This window comes from Centroberyx affinis, unplaced genomic scaffold (assembly GCF_046629955.1).
Source record: "Centroberyx affinis isolate AG114_WGS23_722 - 3 ecotype Tasmania unplaced genomic scaffold, CSIRO-AGI_Caff_v1 ptg002626l_1, whole genome shotgun sequence".
NCBI lineage: Eukaryota > Metazoa > Chordata > Actinopteri > Beryciformes > Berycidae > Centroberyx > Centroberyx affinis.
This window is the reverse complement of record NW_027280820.1, coordinates 1-19533: the sequence shown is the minus strand read 5'-3', so window position 1 is coordinate 19533 and position 19533 is coordinate 1. Positions and strand designations below refer to the sequence as shown.

At 38.9% G+C, this 19533-nt stretch overlaps 1 protein-coding gene across 1 annotated transcript; it reads right to left on the bottom strand.

Moving 5' to 3' along the window:
• Positions 1–1840: 1840 nt before the first annotated feature.
• On the bottom strand, positions 1841–19308 carry pum3 (pumilio RNA-binding family member 3). The gene is made up of 15 exons (XM_071534794.1): positions 19153–19308; positions 18038–18113; positions 17071–17164; positions 16118–16184; positions 14493–14667; positions 11828–11931; positions 10357–10435; positions 9441–9539; positions 8445–8498; positions 7678–7758; positions 7161–7303; positions 6846–7068; positions 5060–5147; positions 4356–4446; positions 1841–3414 (listed from the first exon to the last, which is right to left on the bottom strand). Exons 1-15 carry the CDS (start codon positions 19293–19295, stop codon positions 3285–3287), a joined length of 1647 nt encoding a protein of 548 aa, XP_071390895.1. The 5' UTR covers positions 19296–19308; the 3' UTR covers positions 1841–3284.
• Positions 19309–19533: the final 225 nt, after the last annotated feature.

The following is a 19533-nucleotide window of genomic DNA, read 5'->3' as shown; positions in this document are numbered from 1 at the left end:
TTCTTCACTTGTTTTAGGAAAAATAACAAGAGATAGAGAATGGAGATGTTTTCCAGTTTTGATTAAAAAAAAAAAAAAAAGCCTACTAGAATTCACCAATCAATAGGCTATGATTCTAACCTAATTTAACTATTTTGCTCACAAAGGCCTCAAGATGACAGATAACTTAACCTATAATGTGCTTTATTTTCATGCCAAAAATTATTTTGTCAAGGTAGATGTACGTTTTTTTCAAAAAGTGCAATGATGCTCTCCCCCTCCGACCATTTCAACCCTTTGTTGACTACTTCATCTTTCATATTTTCCCCTTTAGCTCCTTTGAAACACAGTGAAGCAAAGGTCATGGGTTCATAACAGAGTTGTGGACACTTTACACTGTTTTTTCACTCTGTTTAATCCACACATATATTTATATCAAAGCTGTCTGCACTGTCATTATCATTATCATCATCCTTACTTTAAAGGATGATGAATAAGCAACACACATCCATGCCTCAACCATTAGTCTCTCTCTCTCACTCTCTCTCATACACTCTCTAAACCTCTAAGATGTAATCCAGGATCCACAGGACTGAAATAAATAATAAGTAGAAGACTCAACATCTGGATGATGGATATGGGACCGATTTATCAGTTGACCCCTCCCCCATCTTCCTCTCTCTCTCAGTAATAAACCTGTCTCTTTATCTGAGTATCATAAAGCCCTATATCTCTCTTTATTGAACTAACCCCCTCTCTCTCTCTCTCTGTCTGTCTCTACCTCGCTCTCTCTCTCTCTGGTTGTGATGGAACATGCGGGAGGTAAGATTGAATCTTGCAAAGCTGATTTGTAAATATGGAAGCAGCTTGCTTGGCCTGAGTGTCTCTTCTGCAAGTCAGATTAAACACACTAGGTCACTTCTTTGGGTTTTATGCATATAGTGCTAACTTGTGTGTGTGTGTGTGTGGTGTGTTAGTAATGTAGGCCTAATACTATACTAGCGGTGCCACAATTTGTTAATTTATGACTGTCCAGTTTCTGTTGCTGATGGAGAGACACAAACTTTGTACTCTGTGTGATTTAAAATGTAGCAAGTAGGCTACAATTCTTCAGTAAAAACATACTTAAGTAAAAGTAAAATTACTGACTTTAAAAAAAATACTCTTTTCTACACATTTTGTTCAATTCACAAACTTTCCAAGACCTGGAAAGCACCAAATTAATTTCTTAAGACTTGACTGATCTGTATAGGAATCCTGCTGATTTTGGTTTATGCAGCCATAAATTTCCACACTATTCAAAATCTAATCTTGATAATATCCAACCGTCCACTGACTCCCATTTGATAAAAAATCACAAACGGTGGATAGTGTTCATCACGGTGCATGTGAGAGTTTAAGGTCTTTCCTACAGTGAGGTAAAAACAGTCACTGTGCAGCAGCGTGTTTGTTCTGCTCATCCTGAACAGATATCAGACGGGACACATGATACATAAAGGGGTTTCATTTTGAACAATTAGCAATCCACTTCAGATTTCATATGTAAAAGTTACTTACTATCAATCTTTCATAACTGACAAATTTTAGTGTTTCCATTCAAAAATAAGATCCACGAATTCCACAAACTGAAAACAGAGACACCTACTGACATGACTGACTGCATGCAGGTAAAACTCACTGCTGAATACTGTGAGAGTTATCAAAGTCGAGTACTTTAATAGAAACATTTTAGAGGATGTGATCATCTGTCTTTCAAAACATTTTTCTCCTAAATGGATATAAACCATTTTTACAGAGAAACCCTTTAATTCTTCCTACATCTGGTTAAAAAAAAAAAAAAAACGGATGCCATTTTGTAGCCACAATAATCTTTATTTTGTAAATACATTTTTATTCCAGCTGCACAAACGGCAATTCGCACAGCTTATATAATTATGACTCACAAGTTACAAAATCTTACAAAACAATTGGAAACAGAGGGACGTATATGTTGTTTTAATCCCTTAAAAAACAAACAAAAAACCACCAAACTGACATTTTTCTGCAGCCTTCTGAGGATGTGATGGATTAACCAAATACCTAATATCAGAGAAGAGTACAGGACGGCAAAAAACTGTGCTGTTCTTTATATTAGGTCTCCCTACTTCTGTGTTCACAATCAGTCATTAAAGATCCTCTGTGTGTGTGTGTGTGTGTGTGTGTGTGTGTGTGTGTGTTGTTTACAATAAAGTTGGCAAGTATATGTTTGCCTGCAACAAGTAGAAAGCATTTTAGCCTCTTTGCAGTAAATAAATGGCACCCATCTTGTACTCTAAGCAGGTTAAAACAAACACTTTCAAAGAATTATTCACAAATACTATTTAAAGTGATAATCCACAACATTTTCATATAAATAAATGTCAATTTTGCTACTTTCTAACACAGATTGGTAAAACCTACAGTGATCCAACCTACAGCTCTGGAAAAAATGAAGAGACCACTGCAAAATTATCAGTTTCTCTGGTTTTACTATTTATAGGTATGTGTTTGAGTAAAATGAGTAAAATTAACATTTTTGTTTTATTCTATAAACTACTGACAACATTTCGCCCAAATTACAAATAAAAATATTGTCATTTAGAGCATTTATTTGCAGAAAATGACAACTCAAAATATCAGACCTCGAATAATGCAAAGAAAACAAGTTCATATTCATTTTTAAACAACACAATACTAATGTTTTAAATGCTCTAAATGACAATATTTTTATTTGGAATTTGGGAGAAATGTTGTCAGTAGTTTATAGAATAAAACAAAAATGTTCATTTTACTCAAACACATACCTATAAATAGTAAAACCAGAGAAACTGATAATTTTGCAATGGTCTCTTAATTTTTTCCAGAGCTGTATATCCAGTAGATGAAGCTTTTCCACTGTCTGGTGGCTCTTTCCGGTTTGTTTGGAATCAACAGAAGAAGAAAGAAAAGAGAAACTCAAACTGCATCAACAGAAAATCCAAGCTCCGCCCCCACACTGTTTGATTGACAGGTGATCGGTGGGAAGAGCAGAGCAGAAACACCACAGTGATGAAGCTGAGTCACAAAGATGGAGACTAATTTAAAGAACCTTGTGGATTATCACTTTAAACCTGCTGACAGACAGACCGGCCCGTAATGAACACATCACAGGTTCGATCCCTGCAAGACACTGAACCCCGACCTGCTCACTCATGTTAAGTCGCCCTGGATAAGCGTGTCAGCTGATAAAAAATAAAATGTAAATCGGTGTGTGTGTGTGTGTGTGTGTGTGTGGTGGATGAGAGTCTCTACTTGGTCAGTTTCTCCAACAGGATTTCAGCTCCTTTGTTGTTGCTGATGCTGCTGAGTTGCGGTGCGATGGACATCAGCGCCGCCTTCACCTCCGCCGCCACGGCCTTATCGTCACTGTTCAGGAGGCTGCGCACACACACACACACACACACACACAGAGAGAGAAACTGGTTAGCTTGTGACCAGATAACCAAATGTTTTCATGCAGATTTCTTCCATTTTCTTTAACTAAAAAAGTTATTCCTACACAGCAGTTCCTCTTACAAGAAAAAGACAAAATGCAGCAGTTTTTTGTAAATAAGTTGACCTAAATGCAGCTGAGTTGTTGATTTGGTTGTTGGATCAATATATAAGTACTGTATAACGATATCATCCTATTTTAAACCCCCCTCTGGCGGCCATATTGGAGGTCCTCACCTCTGTGAACAGCTGACTGAGTTTCTGTCGTCTCAACAGAATTGAACAGATGGTTAATTTCTGTCTGTTTCTGACTGAACTGATCATTTCATCACTGATCCATCTGATTGATTTAGTGTTTAGATAATGTCAGCTTGTTAGCTAGCTAACCATAGCATCTGGTCAGCTAACCATCACTGTGTTGTTGTTAACACATCTGATTAGCACACTAGCTAACATATCTAGTAGCAGCTAGCATTAGCATGTTCACATTGACATCAGTGTGTTTGCTGGCTAGTTAGCTAGCTAACAGTTTGTTCAGGTTAACTGAGCTGACTCTTCTCAAGCTACAACTCTTCATGTTTTGGAGTAGAGACTAGGGCTAAAGACAAGACAGTTTACTGTGTCACAGTAACCTACATTTGGAAACAAATCCACCTTATCACACTATTCACTTTTACTGAGAACGTTACTGAATGGATCTACAGCCACACCACAACAAGCTGACTCAGCTGCTCTCTGCTGACAGCTGCTTCATACACATTCACACTTTATTAACTAACACACAATTCTACAATGTTCCTCCATGATGGAGCCAACATGGCTGCTAGGAGAACTGTGACGCAGCTGCAAAGCATTGAGAGTGTGTGTGTGTGTGTGTGTGTGCTGACCTGCACAGCACCATCGCCCCTCTGTTGACTCTGACCCAGCTCTGCAGTTTGTCCGTCCCGACTGTGTCCACCAGGATTCTGCCGAACCGCTCTGAGAGAGAGAGAGAGAGAGAGGAGAGAGAGAGAGAGAGAGAGAGAGAGAGAGAGAGAGAGAGAGAGAGGAGAGAGAGAGAGAGAGAGAGAGAGAGAGAGAGAGAGAGAGAGAGAGAGAGAGAGAGAGAGAGAGAGAGAGAGAGAGAGAGAGAGAGAGAGAGAGAGAGAGAGAGAGAGAGAGAGAGAGAGAGAGAGAGAGAGAGAGAGGCAGAGTGTGTTGTTACGGTTTTGTTATCCTTTTTCTGTTATCCTTCTTAACTTAGTGACCCTTATTGTAAAGTGTTACCGTTATTTGTAATGGATAATTAATGTTTATGTAATGAGACATGAAGGACTTAAACCTACTAGACCTGCCAGGCTGGTTTAGTGGATTGGTAAAATAGACAGAAAATTAAACTAAAAGATTCACTTTCAGTGGCAGCAGATCTCTGTTCCTGAGAGACTTTGAGTTTAACTTGTTGTGTTTACACAGTGAGTGAAGTCAGCCGACAGCTGGAGGTTCTGCTCTGCTGATTCTTCAAGGTCCCAAATTCTACACTTCATATGCTTGTTTATGTGTGTGTGTGTGTGTGTGTGTGTGTGTGTGTGTGTGTGTGTGTGTGTGTGTGTACCTTCCTTGCCAGCCTCAGCCAGCATGTAGTCCTGCTCTATGAGCCACTTGAGCACCAGGTGTCCTGCTGGGTGTTCTGCCATGTGCAGCTGCAGAGGAGAAACCAGACGACACACTCAGATCAGCTCAGGTACTGACAGCAGGGCGACTGACCGACCAACCGACCTGTCAGTCCACCGCTCTGAAACTTACTTACTTTAGATCAATGATTCTCAACCTTTTTCCATATCAAGGACCCTAATTTAGTCCACATTAGACCCCCATTTGATGAGATTTTGTCTCTCGGACCCAAATCTGAGAATATTTCTTATTATTAGATATGACTTTATCCAGAATTCCATGACTATCTGTATTGTAGGTAGAGAGATAACAGAGAAACTATGATCAAAATAGTCATTCTCTAATTTTTCTGCATTCTCTAATTGTGTTAACTTCTTGTAAATGAAATAATGCTGAAGTTTAACAATTCATCAGTTTGCTGGGGACCCCCTGGAACCCCCTCAAGGGCCCTTGGTGGTCCCCGGACCCCCACGTTGAGAACCACTGCTTTAGATCTCTGTCTTTGTTGAATGAGAGCGTAAACTGTTTCCTGTGGAACATTTCTACCTACTTCCTGCTTCCTGCTTTTCTGAACACAGTCAGACCGCACTCTGCTCATTTCTTCACTACAAATTCCCCAAAAAACCAAGAGGAAAACTTCAGTTCTCATTTCAGGAATTTTCAATTTTGATATTTTGATGCTGGTAAATATTTATCTGTCCGATAAAACAAGCAAATTGAGAGTGATGTGACTTTTGTTTACATGCCCTGGTTCTCTTGTAATTAGTAAGAATTTATCATAATTCTGAGTTTAAAGTCAGAATCCTGAGAAAAAAAAGTAAAAATCTCAGAATTCTGAGTTTAAACTTGGACTTTAGACTTTATTCCCAGAATTCTGAGATTAATGTCAGAACTCAAATATTTTTTTTCACGTGGCCCTAACCCTCTTCCACATAATCTGGCAGTTTAAACCTACGAACCAAATACAAAAAACACAATAAAGTAAAATTTTCCACTGTGGTTCAGACCAAAGAAAACAAACTAAGTTGTTTTTTTTGTGATCGAACCCCGAGACAAAATTCAACTGTTCACTAGAGCTGCCTAAGAAAAACACTTCAATTCCATGATGCATAACTAATAATAAAATGAGCAAAAAACATATTTTATATTCATGGAAGTCACTGGGCGCAGAAAAAGTCATTTCCCACCACCGGGTAAAAAGTAAAAGAAATGTCAGTTACATTTATTTTTGTGTGTTTCTATTTTTACACAAGCTGGTGAGTTATGCGGATTAATTTTGCATTAATCAGCTGTGAAATTAGTAAAATAAATTAGTCAAAAATGTCACACACACAAACAGACAGGGTATCTCATTATTGATTCTCTCTCTCACACACTGTCACACACACACACTCACTCTATCACACACACATTCTCTCTCTTTCTCACACACACACACTCACTCTGTGTCACACTCGCACACACTCTTCTTACACACACTGTCAGTCACATACTTTCAAACACACACATTCTCACACACTCTTACTCTATCACACATTCACACACAGTCACATACATTCTTTCTCACGCTCACTCTCTTACACACACACACACACACACACAAACACTGTCACACTACCACACGCTCATATTTTCTCTCTCTCTCTCTCACACTTTCTCACTTAGACACACACACAGTCTGTCTTACACACACACACACACACACACACACACACACACACACACACCTGTCCATCAATCCCGCCCGGTACCAACTCCTGATTGGCCAGCTGAGCCACGGCGGTCATGGCGGGCCGCAGGTCCCCGCAGGCCGACGCCAGGATGTCGCTGACGGTCACGCTGGTGGCCTTGTCCATCACCATGGCGGCAGCGTTGTCACGGAGATACCCTAGCAACGGGGGAGAGACGACTTCCAGCAGCTCCTTTCGCCGAAGAGCTGTGTCCTTTTTACTGAAGGGGTGAAACAGAAATCAATTTTACTGGGTTTAAAAAAAAAAAAAGTTATGGTTGTGATGTCACTTATTATTATTATTAGTTATAACCTGTGGGCGTTGCCGTCTCCTTGCTCCAGCACCTTGATGATCTCAGGCAGCAGGTGTGCCGGGTCTCTGGGGCTCAGCAGGTACAACAAAACCTTCTTCCCGTATTTATTACTGATGACCTCATCAAGAGACGACAGGATCTCCTGCACAGACACAGTGAGGCAGGGTGAGAGGAGAAGAAGAAGAAGAAGGATTTTTTTTTATTAAAAACTAAAATGTTGAAAAATCTGTCTGTACACTGTATTGCAATTAATATCGCAATTGCAATACAGTGTGATTATTTGTCAATATCGTGCAGCTCTACTTTCTAGCTGCTGCTACTTCGCGAAATATTGCACTGAACATGTGAAAAAACATGTTGAGGTGCAAAAGTGCAATTGAATAATTTTGTTTTCCTGAAATCGAAACAAATAATCATGGTTCATAATCGCGATCACAGTATTTAGCAAAATAAACGGGACTGTCCTGCGGTTGTACCCGGTCGTCATGACAACAGATGCCATAACACCAAACTTACCGATAACACAGCCTGCTTGACGAGCTTGGTGTCGTCCACACAGTCAAATATGGCGAGAAGCACCAGGTGGCCGAACTCCCCCTGTGGAGGAAACACAGTGAGGGAGGGAGTCAGTTAAACAGCTGGAAAATTAATAAAACCATCAATTCATTCATTCATCAAACAGAATTATGTGGAGTTAGAAATGATCCAATCCTGACCCCGGCCACATGCTTGTAAATTGTGGCTGTTGTTGGTAAGTTTCACATCATTAGAGTCAGTTATTTGGATTTTTCATTATTTTTATTTTTATATAGTTTTCGATTTTTTATTTCAATTTCAGTTTATTTATTTATTTTTTTGTCACTTTGATTTTTTTTTTTTGTCTTTTACATAGTTATACAATATTTACAATAAAGAAAGACTTTATTTGGGAATTAAAACTCCAATAGTCCGTCTAACACTAACTAATTTATAAACTACCATTCAGTAAAAATAGCCAAAATTCATTCTTTTTTTACCCTGCACATAAGCAAAAAGACAACAGCTAAAAACATTTCACCTATATTTATTTTATTTTAGTTAGTTTTACAAGTAGATAAGATGGTTTTAGTTCAGTTTTAGTTTTGTCATAAAGCCTCGTTTTTATTTCAGTTTCAGTACACGGCTGTTTTTTAACCTCGTTTCCTGCTCTGCTCACAATCAATGAGCGAGTCGATCGATCAATCAGGGACTGAATTAAACCATCAATGACTGAATGGAAGCATCAGACTGAAGTGGGGACTTACCGTGGCAAACTTCACCATGTACGTCTTCATGGTTTTGATGATGACTTTTCTGTCCTGAAACACGGGCAAAAAATATATGTATATGTTTACTGAGGATAAATATCAGGGTTCCCACACCTTCTTAAACATCAAATTCAAGGACTTTTCAAAGACTTTCCAGGCCCAATTCCCTCAAATTCAAGGACCCAACACGGCATAGTTTGAGACACGGATCAAGGTTAATTACTGTTATAACACTGCGAATCTCTATAATGAGAACTGGCAGGCTTTACAGAAGCTCACAGACAACACATAAAAAGAGAGAGAGGCTTGAATGTGTGAACACTTCTCAACTGTGCTATTTACTTACGTTAAGTAAAAAAAAAATATCAAAAGAACTTCAATTTCTATTCTTGTACAAAATATATGAATTCAAGCACTGACCCATGTCAATGACCCGTGTCTATTTATGTCTATTTTCAAAAACTTTCAAGGCCTTGATTTTTTTCCCCTCAAATTCACAAACTCTCAAGGATTTCAAGGACCCATGGGGACCTTGAAAAATGTGCACCATGATGTGCCCATCTGTGTGTGTGTGTGTGTGTGTGTGTGTGTGTGTGTGGGTATGACTTAAGTCACTTTCAGGGACACACACCAGACTTAAGACCAGTTGATTGGGGACGGCTTGTGCAATTGGGGACAAAAGCCGTGTCCCCAATTGGTAAAAAGCAGATTTTTGGGTCAGTGGTTAAGGTTAGGCTTAGGTTAAGGTTAGGTTAAGGTTAAGGTTAAGGTTAGGATTAGGTTAAGGTTAGGTTTAGGTTAAGGTTAGGGTATGGGTTAGGGTTAGGCAAGTAGAGGTTATGGTTATGGTTAGGGTAAGTCTCCAGGAAATTAATGTAAGTCTATGTAAATACCCCAAAAGTGACTTAAGTAAGACTGTGTGTGTGTGTGTGTGTGTGTGTGTGTGTGTGTGTGTGTGTGTGTGTGTGTGTGTGTGTGTGTGTGTGTGTGTACCTTGGGCGTCCCGTTCCAGAGACAGTGCATGGCCACCCGCGCTCCGTCGTGCGTGTGCGCCATGTAGACCACCGACTCTCTGATCGACTCGATCATCTCCTGCTCCGTTCACAGCAGCAGCACAGATCAATAGATGAGATCGATACATGACATGAGCAACATGACCACAAACAGCCTTCTGTCACAGCCCCTTTCCCTCCCCTCCCTTATTAAGACAGGTATATTTAATATCTACTCTGTAATAGTATTCACCTCTTCCGACTTTTGTAATGTATCATGGTGAAATGTATTATGTGTTTTGTATAGTACCCTCTTTCTTCAATCTAATATATAATTTTCTACTTTTTTCTATTATTTTTGATATATTACTTTGCACTCTGTCTTATGGAAATGTATGCATTCTGGATCTATATCCTCTGTAGCATTAGAGATGAAATAGCCAGACTATGTATTTTGTACTCTAACATTACTTGTATCTCATTATCTTATGGAAATGGAAATGTAATATTTATATCTAATTTTGTACGGTAGAATTATATTTGCTATTGCCTATTATTGTTGACTTTTTGAGGTGCATTTGCAGTGGGGAATGTGAACCTGTTGGATTCTCCGCTAATCAGCACCTGATTACTTAAAGACACACTTGATGGCAATCAATCACAGAGTGAATCTGAACTTTTTGTTTTTAATGTAATCTGTTAATAAAATAGTGTCTATCCTAGTATCCTGGTGTGCGCTGGAATATTGATTTTCTGGTTTACTATGACCAGAAACACATTAGAGGTCACATGTCTGCGCTGCTAAAACAAATGTGCACAAGGAAACACACATACTGTATATATGAATGTACACACACACTCACACACACACACACACACACACACACACACACACACACAGTAGTAGTAGTGCTCACCGTCTTCTGTTTGTCGGGTGCGAACAGAAAGTAGTCCAGGAAGACTTTGTGGACCAGAGAGTGTTTGATCACCTGTTCTCTGAGAACAGAAACAACAGCAGCAGCGGTGTTAGGGTTCAGTGTGTTTCAGTGTGTGTGAGAGTGTGTGAGTGTGTGTGAGTGTGTGTGTGTGTGTGTGAGAGTGTGTGTGTGTGTGTGAGTGTGTGTTGTACGGTCAAAACTTGTAGTGACCGTACAACACCGAATATTTAGTTATCTTCTGTTGTTTTGCCTCACATTCATCTTGTACTGTGAAATTCAAATGACACTGCAGAGGAGTCAACATCAAACTCTGTTCTCCTGCTGGGTTCTCCTGGGTTCTACTGGGTTCTACTGGGTTCTTCTGGGTTCTACTGGGTTCTCCTGGGTTCTCCTGGGTTCCCACATTCTTCACACGCTGGACATCAAGCACCTTTCAATGACTTTCAAGGTCTTTTTTTGGGTTAAATTTAAGGACAAAAACTTGGCATGCTCTGGGTAAGACAAGACACTGCTCAGAATTAGACTTGACTTCCTGATCTTGTCAAGAAAATAAATTCTGCTTAAAATCCATTTTTGGAGGGTTTTCCTCAGGATATGAAGTGTTGATGTTTGAGTGGAGAGCTGAGGCATACTGATGAATTTGTGTTTATATTTTAATAATTAATTATTTTATTAAAAACTTTCAAGGCGTAATCCTATGTGTTTTTTTTTCTCAAATTCACACATGTTCAAGGGTTTTCAAGGCCCGAGGTGGGAGCTCTGGTACTAGTAATCACGTTATTAATGTTTTAAATTATAAGGTGTTTATTTTTTATTTATTTTTTTTACAGTGCTAGTCACAAGCTACACACCAAGACACCTTCTGTACAAATCACTTCCTCTCATTGTGACATTCTGCACATACTGCTAATATTTTCATACTGGCTTCACCGTTTATATTATATTATGTTTATATATATTTATATTTATATATCGCAAATGTTTATTTTTTTTTTTATCCATATTTAAGTAAGAAATCATGACAATAGGAAATGGTAACATCTGTGAGATGTGAAACTAACTTAATTCATATATCATATGTAAATAATCCAAAATCTTTCCCCATATTTCCCACCATTACATTCTACTTAACGTGCTTAAATTAAATTTGTAACCACACAGTTGTTTATATTCTATTTTATTACTCTCTTGCTGTGTTTTTTTTTTTCTTGTTTTATTGCTTATTTATATTCTATTTCTGTGTTTATATTCTATTTTATTTTCCCCTGCTGTCTCCTAGTATTTCTCTGCAACTAACTAATTTCCCTACAGGGATCAATAAAGTTTCATCTCATCTGTTCTTGTTTTATGTGTGTGTGTATGTGTGTTCACTTGCTTGTCCTTGTGTGTGTGTGTCTGTGTGTGTGTGTGTGTGTGTGTGTGTGTGTGTGTTCTTGTGCATGAGCCTTACTTCTGTGCCATGGGTGTGAGTATCTGCTTCATCTCATCGATGATGTTGTTCAGTTTTCCTGGGTTCGCCTCCACAACTTTCTCTATGGTGGGACACACCGGAGACTGGAGACGAGACGTTCACAGATCACAGATCAGTTAACAGCAGCAGGTGTCACAACAGTTAACCTGCCGTCCTCCACCAATGAGGAAGTCTCCGTCTGAGCCAATCGGTGACAAACATGTCTTCTTGTTTTCAGCTGTAACTGTAGTTCCCCGTTGGGCCGATAATATGAAAGCTGAATGCACCGTGAAATCTCTCTGGGTACGTGTTGTTGAAACATTAGTAAATTTACTTGATAATCATCTTCCATTTTGCCCAGCCTTCTGGCTTTTTGGTCATAACCCAAATGTTATATTATCATAGGGCTGGGCGATATGGACCAAAAATCATATCTCGGTATTTTTAGGCTGAATGACGATACACGATATATATCTCAGTATTTTCTACAAAGTGGGCTAAATGTTCAGTTGTAAGCAGGGCTGGGCGGTATGGACAAAATCAAATATCACAATATTTTTTACCAAATACCTCAATATCGATATTGCGACAATATTGAAGGGATGACTATTGGTGCTTTCACAAAATATTTACACAATGAGATTTTTGATAAATAATCATCAGTAATGTGGATATAATGACTAAGTGGGTAAAGGCAAATAATAGAACAGCTAGAACAGTCTGGTAAGTTCAGAAAATGACATCACTTTACTGTAATGCAGCCTTTAAAACCAGGAAAAGACACTTATGCCATATCACCATATTACGATATCCAAAATCTAAGACGATATCTAGTCTAGATAATATCGATATATTGCCCAGCCCTATATTATCATATGTAGTGAAACGAATAATCCTTGCTGCTTCAAAAGCTGCAAAAAAGACCATTCTTAAAAGTTGGTTTGAACCGAGCATTGTTCTGAATAGAGTCTGGGCTCTACTGTTCTATGATATCTGTCTTCTAGAAAAATCTACAGCCAAGGTTAATGGTGCAAAACTTGAGACATTATCCACCTGGTCTCATGCTATTACCTATATTCCTAGGCTGTTCTAACATACAGCTCTTACTTTAATAGCTGTGTTTTTTCTTTTTTTCCTTTTCTTTTTTTCTTTAAAGATCCACTGCAGTGGAAATTGTGTTTTTCAGTATGTTAATGTGAAATTGCCCAAAATGTCTGAACTGTAGTTGTGTGAAAATGAGATTTAACACAATTGTACTGGCGCTTTAATGTTTGGTCTTTACTTTTTTTAATTACCATGTTATTTCCGTAACAGCACATGCTTTCCTCACAAATAACATTTTTGTTATTTATTTGTTTACTCGTTTGTTTATATATTTCTGTTTGTTATGATATGTGTCTGTTATTTAATTCATTTTATTTTATTAATTTATTTTTATTCTATTTTACAATTTATTTCTCACGTTTGCATTCTGCTATGTACTGCTTAAAAAAAAAAAAAAAAAAAGGAAAGCTGAAAATGAGATCAGCGGTGTCTGAGATTTTGTGACAGATGGCTGAGTAATGAATTTTTAGAGCAAATGTCTGCACCTGTTTCACCTGAATTTATCTGCACTTTAAATTGTCTATGTCCTCCACATGTGTGCATCTGTATGTTTTTACATGTGATGACTTGTATGTTTGTATTTTATCTTATCATACATGTATTGCTCTTGGCCTTGTGAAGCACATTGTGTTGCTTTCTGTCTGAAATGTGCAATACAAATAAATTTGAGTTTGACTAATGTAATTTTGAAAATGTGACGATGCAGCGGTGAGATGCTTCATTCCCCCAAATTTCATCAAAATCCAACAAGTAAACAAACGTTGTGGCGCCAATCAGTGCAACTCTGAAAATGCTGAAATGGAGCAACGACACGCATCATTCCCAGAACTTCAGTCAAAATCCAATCAGTGGGGTCTGAGATATTGTGTGTGACAAACGGACCGGGGACCATCTATAATCCTTCCCCCCCAATTTCAATGTGGAGGACAATCATGTATTTGCGGGTGTATTTTTTGTGGCTCGACAGCATTTGATCGTCATATTTCCAAACTTTACTAAAACATTTTTTCGCTCAAAGTTTGCCTTAAGTTGGGTCCACATCAGCTGGCTTTCTGATATTATCTAACTTGAACCTGAAGAACTGCCAAACAGCTGCAGCAGCGTCTTTTTCATTTCCCTCCGTTAGTTAACACCTGCCAGAGCAGGTTATAATTATCCCTCCAGACTGAACTACCAGAGGCACTGTCATACAAAAAACATCATAAATGGCAAGAATTTTGTGGCATTTCAACAGCAAATAGAATGGTATTGATTATTGTTGCCGTGAAAACCTTGTAACTCCAATTTTGGTGAGTTCCATGTTTCAACTTTAATTGAAGGATTTGATGGTTCCTCTATGGATTGAGGAAGTTCTACCAGTTGTTGGGTTTATGAAACCCTTTCAAAACCAATTGGATAAACCCAAAAATGCAAAAAACAAGGCTGCTTTTCTTAGTTCTTTCCAAGATTTTGTAGATACACGGTTTCCCCCCCCCGACAACAGGGATGCTATCGAACCCTAAAGCATGTAAGCGTGCATGAAAACATATGTGTGTGTGTGTGTGTGTGTGTGTGTGTGTACCTTGCAGACGATGAATGTATTCCCGTACAGCTCCTCGGTCAGCATGAGCCTCTGGGCCAGCACAGCTTTGTCGTTGTAGGCGTATTCGATCAGGAAGGAGGCGGCGGCGTGGCGAAGCATCTGACGCACCTGACCTTTGAAGGTCTGCATCACAGCCGCCACCAGCTCCTTGTTACTGTGAAGGAAAACACACATCGAACCAACGTGTGGACAGGCACATACACACATCAATTGTGGTGAAAGCAACCTGTGGTTCAGGATTCAATACAACCAGGATACGATGTGATCAATAAAGGTTCAGTGACAACAAAGTCTGACTGTGCAGAATTCAGTTTATTTCTGAGTCACAAATCATTCTAGCCATGCCATTGGCTGCTAGAATGTAAACAATTTAAAAATGTCATTACAAAGTGACAATAATATAATTTGGATGGAGAGCTTGTGAAACTGTGATGGTCAAGAGTCTCATTAGTGATTACTACAGCAGAATAACATGGATTCATTTTTCTGCCTCGTGATACGCATTGACATATTTTTGTATTGCAATATGTGGAATTTCGATATATATCACAAACGCCTTTCTTCCCCATCCGCTTGTGTGAGAAACACCAGCAGCTTTGCACTCAATCCCACAGAGTCTCCCGTTTTGAAACTTAAATTTCCACAATTCACTCCAAACTCGCATGTGTTTGTAATGGTGTGTGTAAAAAGTAACTTGACACTTTTTAGTTACTGGAGATGTGTCAAACTGTTCAGCACTCAGATAGAGAATTAACATGAGTGCACTGCAAAGACTGGCTTCTGCCCCTGTTCACCACTGGATTCTACTGGACACTCTGCTGTCACTGCAGGTAAGGACCAGATACACTCACTGAGCACTTTATTAGGAACACCTTACTAATACTGGGTAGGTATCAGCTTTCAGCTCAGTGTCAACCAGCTACCAAAGTGACATCCTCCTCCAGGTTGGACGTGTTGCATTCTGGGATGCTTTTCTGCTCTCCACAGCTGTCAAGAGCTTATCTTAGTTACTGAAGCCTTTCTCTCAGCTAGAACCAGTCTGGCCGTTCTCCTCTGACCTCTGACCTCTGACCTCTCTCATCAACAAGGTGTTTCCGTCCGCAGAACCGCCGCTCACTGGATGTTTTTTGTTTTTCGCACCATTCTGTGTGAACTCTAGGGACTGTTGTGTGTGAAAATCCCAGGAGATCAGCAGGTTCAGAAATACTTACCTGCCCGCCTGGCACCAACAACCATGCCACAGTCAAAGTCACTGAGATCACATTTTTTCCTGATTCTGATGCTTGAGAAGCTTGTGAACATGCTTGTGCTGATGCTTGTGAACATGAACTAAAGCTGCTGACCTGTATCTGCACGATCTTATGCATTGCACTGCTGCCACATGATTGTCTGAATGGATAATTGCATGAATAAGCAGGGTGTACAGGTGTTCCTAATAAAGTGCTCGGTGAGTGTATATTGCAAATAACTCGTCACCATTGCTGTTCCTCCTTTTCCACACACACCTGAATGTTAGATCCCATACTGTTCAGTGGTCAGACATTGCCAGACACTCAGAGTTTATCATGTGTAATCAGTGTTGACGGTGGAAACGTGGAACTCACCCGTACATCAGGAGCTTCTTCACCACATGTCTGCCGTACTGAGACTTACACAGACCCACCATGTCGTCTGTGGGAAACAACAAACCACAGACTGTGAGTACAGCAGACTTCAAAACACACCTGTTCTCTGTAACATATGCCCAAGTCTGGCTGGTCATGTGACAGCGAGCCACTGACATGATGTTATTGCCTTTTGGATTTATTCATTCTATTGATAATACGTACATTTTATGGTTTTGATTTTCTTATTAATTGAGCGTGCATTTTATTGTATTTGTTTCTACTCAACAGTCAAAATTCAAAAGTTTAAAAAGCCAGTTATTATTAAGGACAAACTGTTATTAGTACATGATAAACATCAAGTTAACATAAGAATAAGAGATAAAAAATCATTATGTACTACCAAAAATAAAAACTGAAATGGGAAGAAGGACTTTTATTTTCAGAACTGTTAAATTATGGAATTCATTACAATAACTCACTCAAGAACAGTACGGCAGTTGGATTGTTGACTGCAAGATTTCAAGATTCAAATGTAGTTATCATCACACTATTGTATTGTACTGTCAGTAGGTTTGTAGAGTATTGGTATTATATGTGAACACATGTAGATGAATATGTGTATATATGTAGGTCCATACAGGATATGTGCCAATGTATGTAGGTTATATGTATGTATGTATGCATGTATGTATATGATATGTGTGTGTTAACAATTATGTGTTGTATTATTATGAATTATTGTATGCTTAAATGTTTTTAATGTGGACTCTTGGAAGATTAGCCAATGGGCTAAAAGAGATGTCATGACACCAGAATTGTGACTTTGATACCAATACTAAATTTAATATAAAAAAATTTGACACTACTACTGGGGCTGGGCGATGCGGTTACAGTCGATATCGTGATAATCAATGGATCGGGGACCCGTGGAGGAAAACCCGATCCCTCACCTTTGAGTTCCTCGAACACTTCCAGTCTCTGCTCGTTGTTGCCGAACTGGATGAAACACTGCAGCACCCGCACCGTGTCGTGGGCGAACGCCATCTGGAGCGGGAGAGACAAGCGAACGTTAGAGACGTTAGAGACGTTAGAGACGTTAGAGACACTTCATCTGTCAGCACAGACGCCACAGTATGAGGTCATGACTCATCGACTGTCAGTTTTGGTCAGTTGTGGAAGAAGTACTCAGATCTTTGACTTAAGTAAAAGTAGAAATACCACAGTGTAAAAAATACTTTGTTACAAGTAAAAGTCCTGCATTCAAAATCTTACCGAAGTAAAAGTACAAAAGTATTAGCATCAAAATATACTTAAAGTAGCAAAAGTAAAAGTAGTCATTATGCAGAATGGCCCATTTCAGAATCATATATATCATGTTATTGGACTATAATTATTGATGCATTAATGTGTTCATCACTTTAATGTTGCAGCTGGTAAAGGTGGAGCTAATTTTAATTACTTTATATACTGCTGGGTAGCTTGACCTATAAAAATATATCATAATTTATTAGTTCATTTATAATTTGTATTAATAATCTGAATCTGCAAAGAGTAAAAAGTACAATATTTCCCTCTGAAACGTAGTGGAGTAGAAGTATAAAGTAGCATGAAATGGAAATACTCAAGTAAAGTACAAGTACCTCTAAATTGTACTTAAGTGCAGTACTTGAGTAAATGCACTTAGTTACATTCCACCACTGGTTTTTGTCATTCTGGGGATTTGCAGTTGTTTTTTTGAAAGAGTCCCATTAAAAAAATCTTAACTCGGGCTATGAGAATTAATTTAGCCTTTTTGTGAGGAAAAGCCTGAATACTGGTGGTGACACAGACAAAAATGAAGTAGAGAATTCGAACAAACAAACAAAACAACAAATAAATAACTGGATAAATCAAAGTAGAAAGCAGAGTGAGACTCACTGCTTTGATCTTGCCTCGGACCAGATCATGAAGGTCCGTCATCAGTTTGTTTTTCTTCTCTTTGTCACAGTCTTTCCTGTTGAACAACACCATCACCGTTAAGTCTGACCCAACTTGACTCACTAGAGGTAAACGCTTGTTTTCTTCTCCTCACAGTCACAGTCTCTCTATTATTCTCTTACACACCATCATACTGGTTTTCTGGGTAAAAAGTAAGAATGTCTTTTGCCGCCGATCGTCTATGAGCCATATCTGCCGATACCGATCGGCCATACCGATAGTTTTTTTGTTTTGTTATAGCAGCTGGTATAGCAGTATTATAGGTCTAACAATTTCCATTTTGCATACATTTCATCCATCAAATTGAGTCCTGGTTAAAAAGTATCCACACGTGTTTTGCGTCATCGATCGGTTTTTGCAATCGGCGACTATAAAGCATTATGGGAATTCTCTGATCTCATATTTATACTGAATATCGGCCGATTCCGATTGCTGGCTGATCGATCACGGCATCTCTAGTAAAAAGGACTAAATCTACAACAACATCATACCAGACTAGCAGTAAATGTCTGTTTTCTTCTCTTGGTCATACTATTTCCTAAAGGCCAACAAACAGCCTCACTGAATGTGACATGCTGCATATGAAGAGGCAGGAAACTGACTTTCATCCACTGAATAAAAAAATCCATCTGCTGCTTTCCCCTTTCGATAATAATAGTAATAATTGTTTTTTTTTTACACAGAAGTTATCAGAAACCAGAGTTTACAAAGTGTTTTACAAGAGGGCATAAAAATAAGAATAGTAAAATATGTAGGAAGGAGATGAAAATGGGGCGATGAAACGATATGCGGTTAATAAAATAAAATAAAGACTAAAAAGTGGAGAAAAACAAAAACAGGTCTATGAAAGTGCAGTTGAAGTAACTGAAAATCTGACATTAAATTAACTGATTTTTCTTCCCACCCAACTAGATTTTTAGAAGGAAAAGAAGATTGAAAACTTGAAGATTAGGTGACGAACCAAAGCGGCTGGTAGATGATGTCTGCTCTCATGGCACCGTAAGAGTGTGTGTGTGTGTGTGTGTGTGTGTGTGTGTGAGAGAGTGTGTGTGTACCTCCTGAGGTCTCCCCAGACATGTTTGCATTGGTTGATGATGTCGAACATGTCCTTCTTCTCTGCCTGCTGCCTGCTCTTCTTCAGATCCTTCTTCTTCTGCTGCCTGTTCTTCTGCGTTTCGTCCTTCTCGCCCCGCTTCATCTTCTTAGCCTCCGAACCTGATAAAACACACACACACACACAAACACACACACACACACCCAGGATCAGTGAGAAACAGTTTGAAACAAAGCCTTGATGATCAGAAGGAAGGATAATAGTCAGCTAATGTTGCAGTGCCGTTACCTTATACTAGATTGAGAGAAATTAGAGCTTGAAAAATGAGTTACTGAGCTCGCTAAATTAAACGCTAAAGGAAACGTCAATAATAAATCGTAAA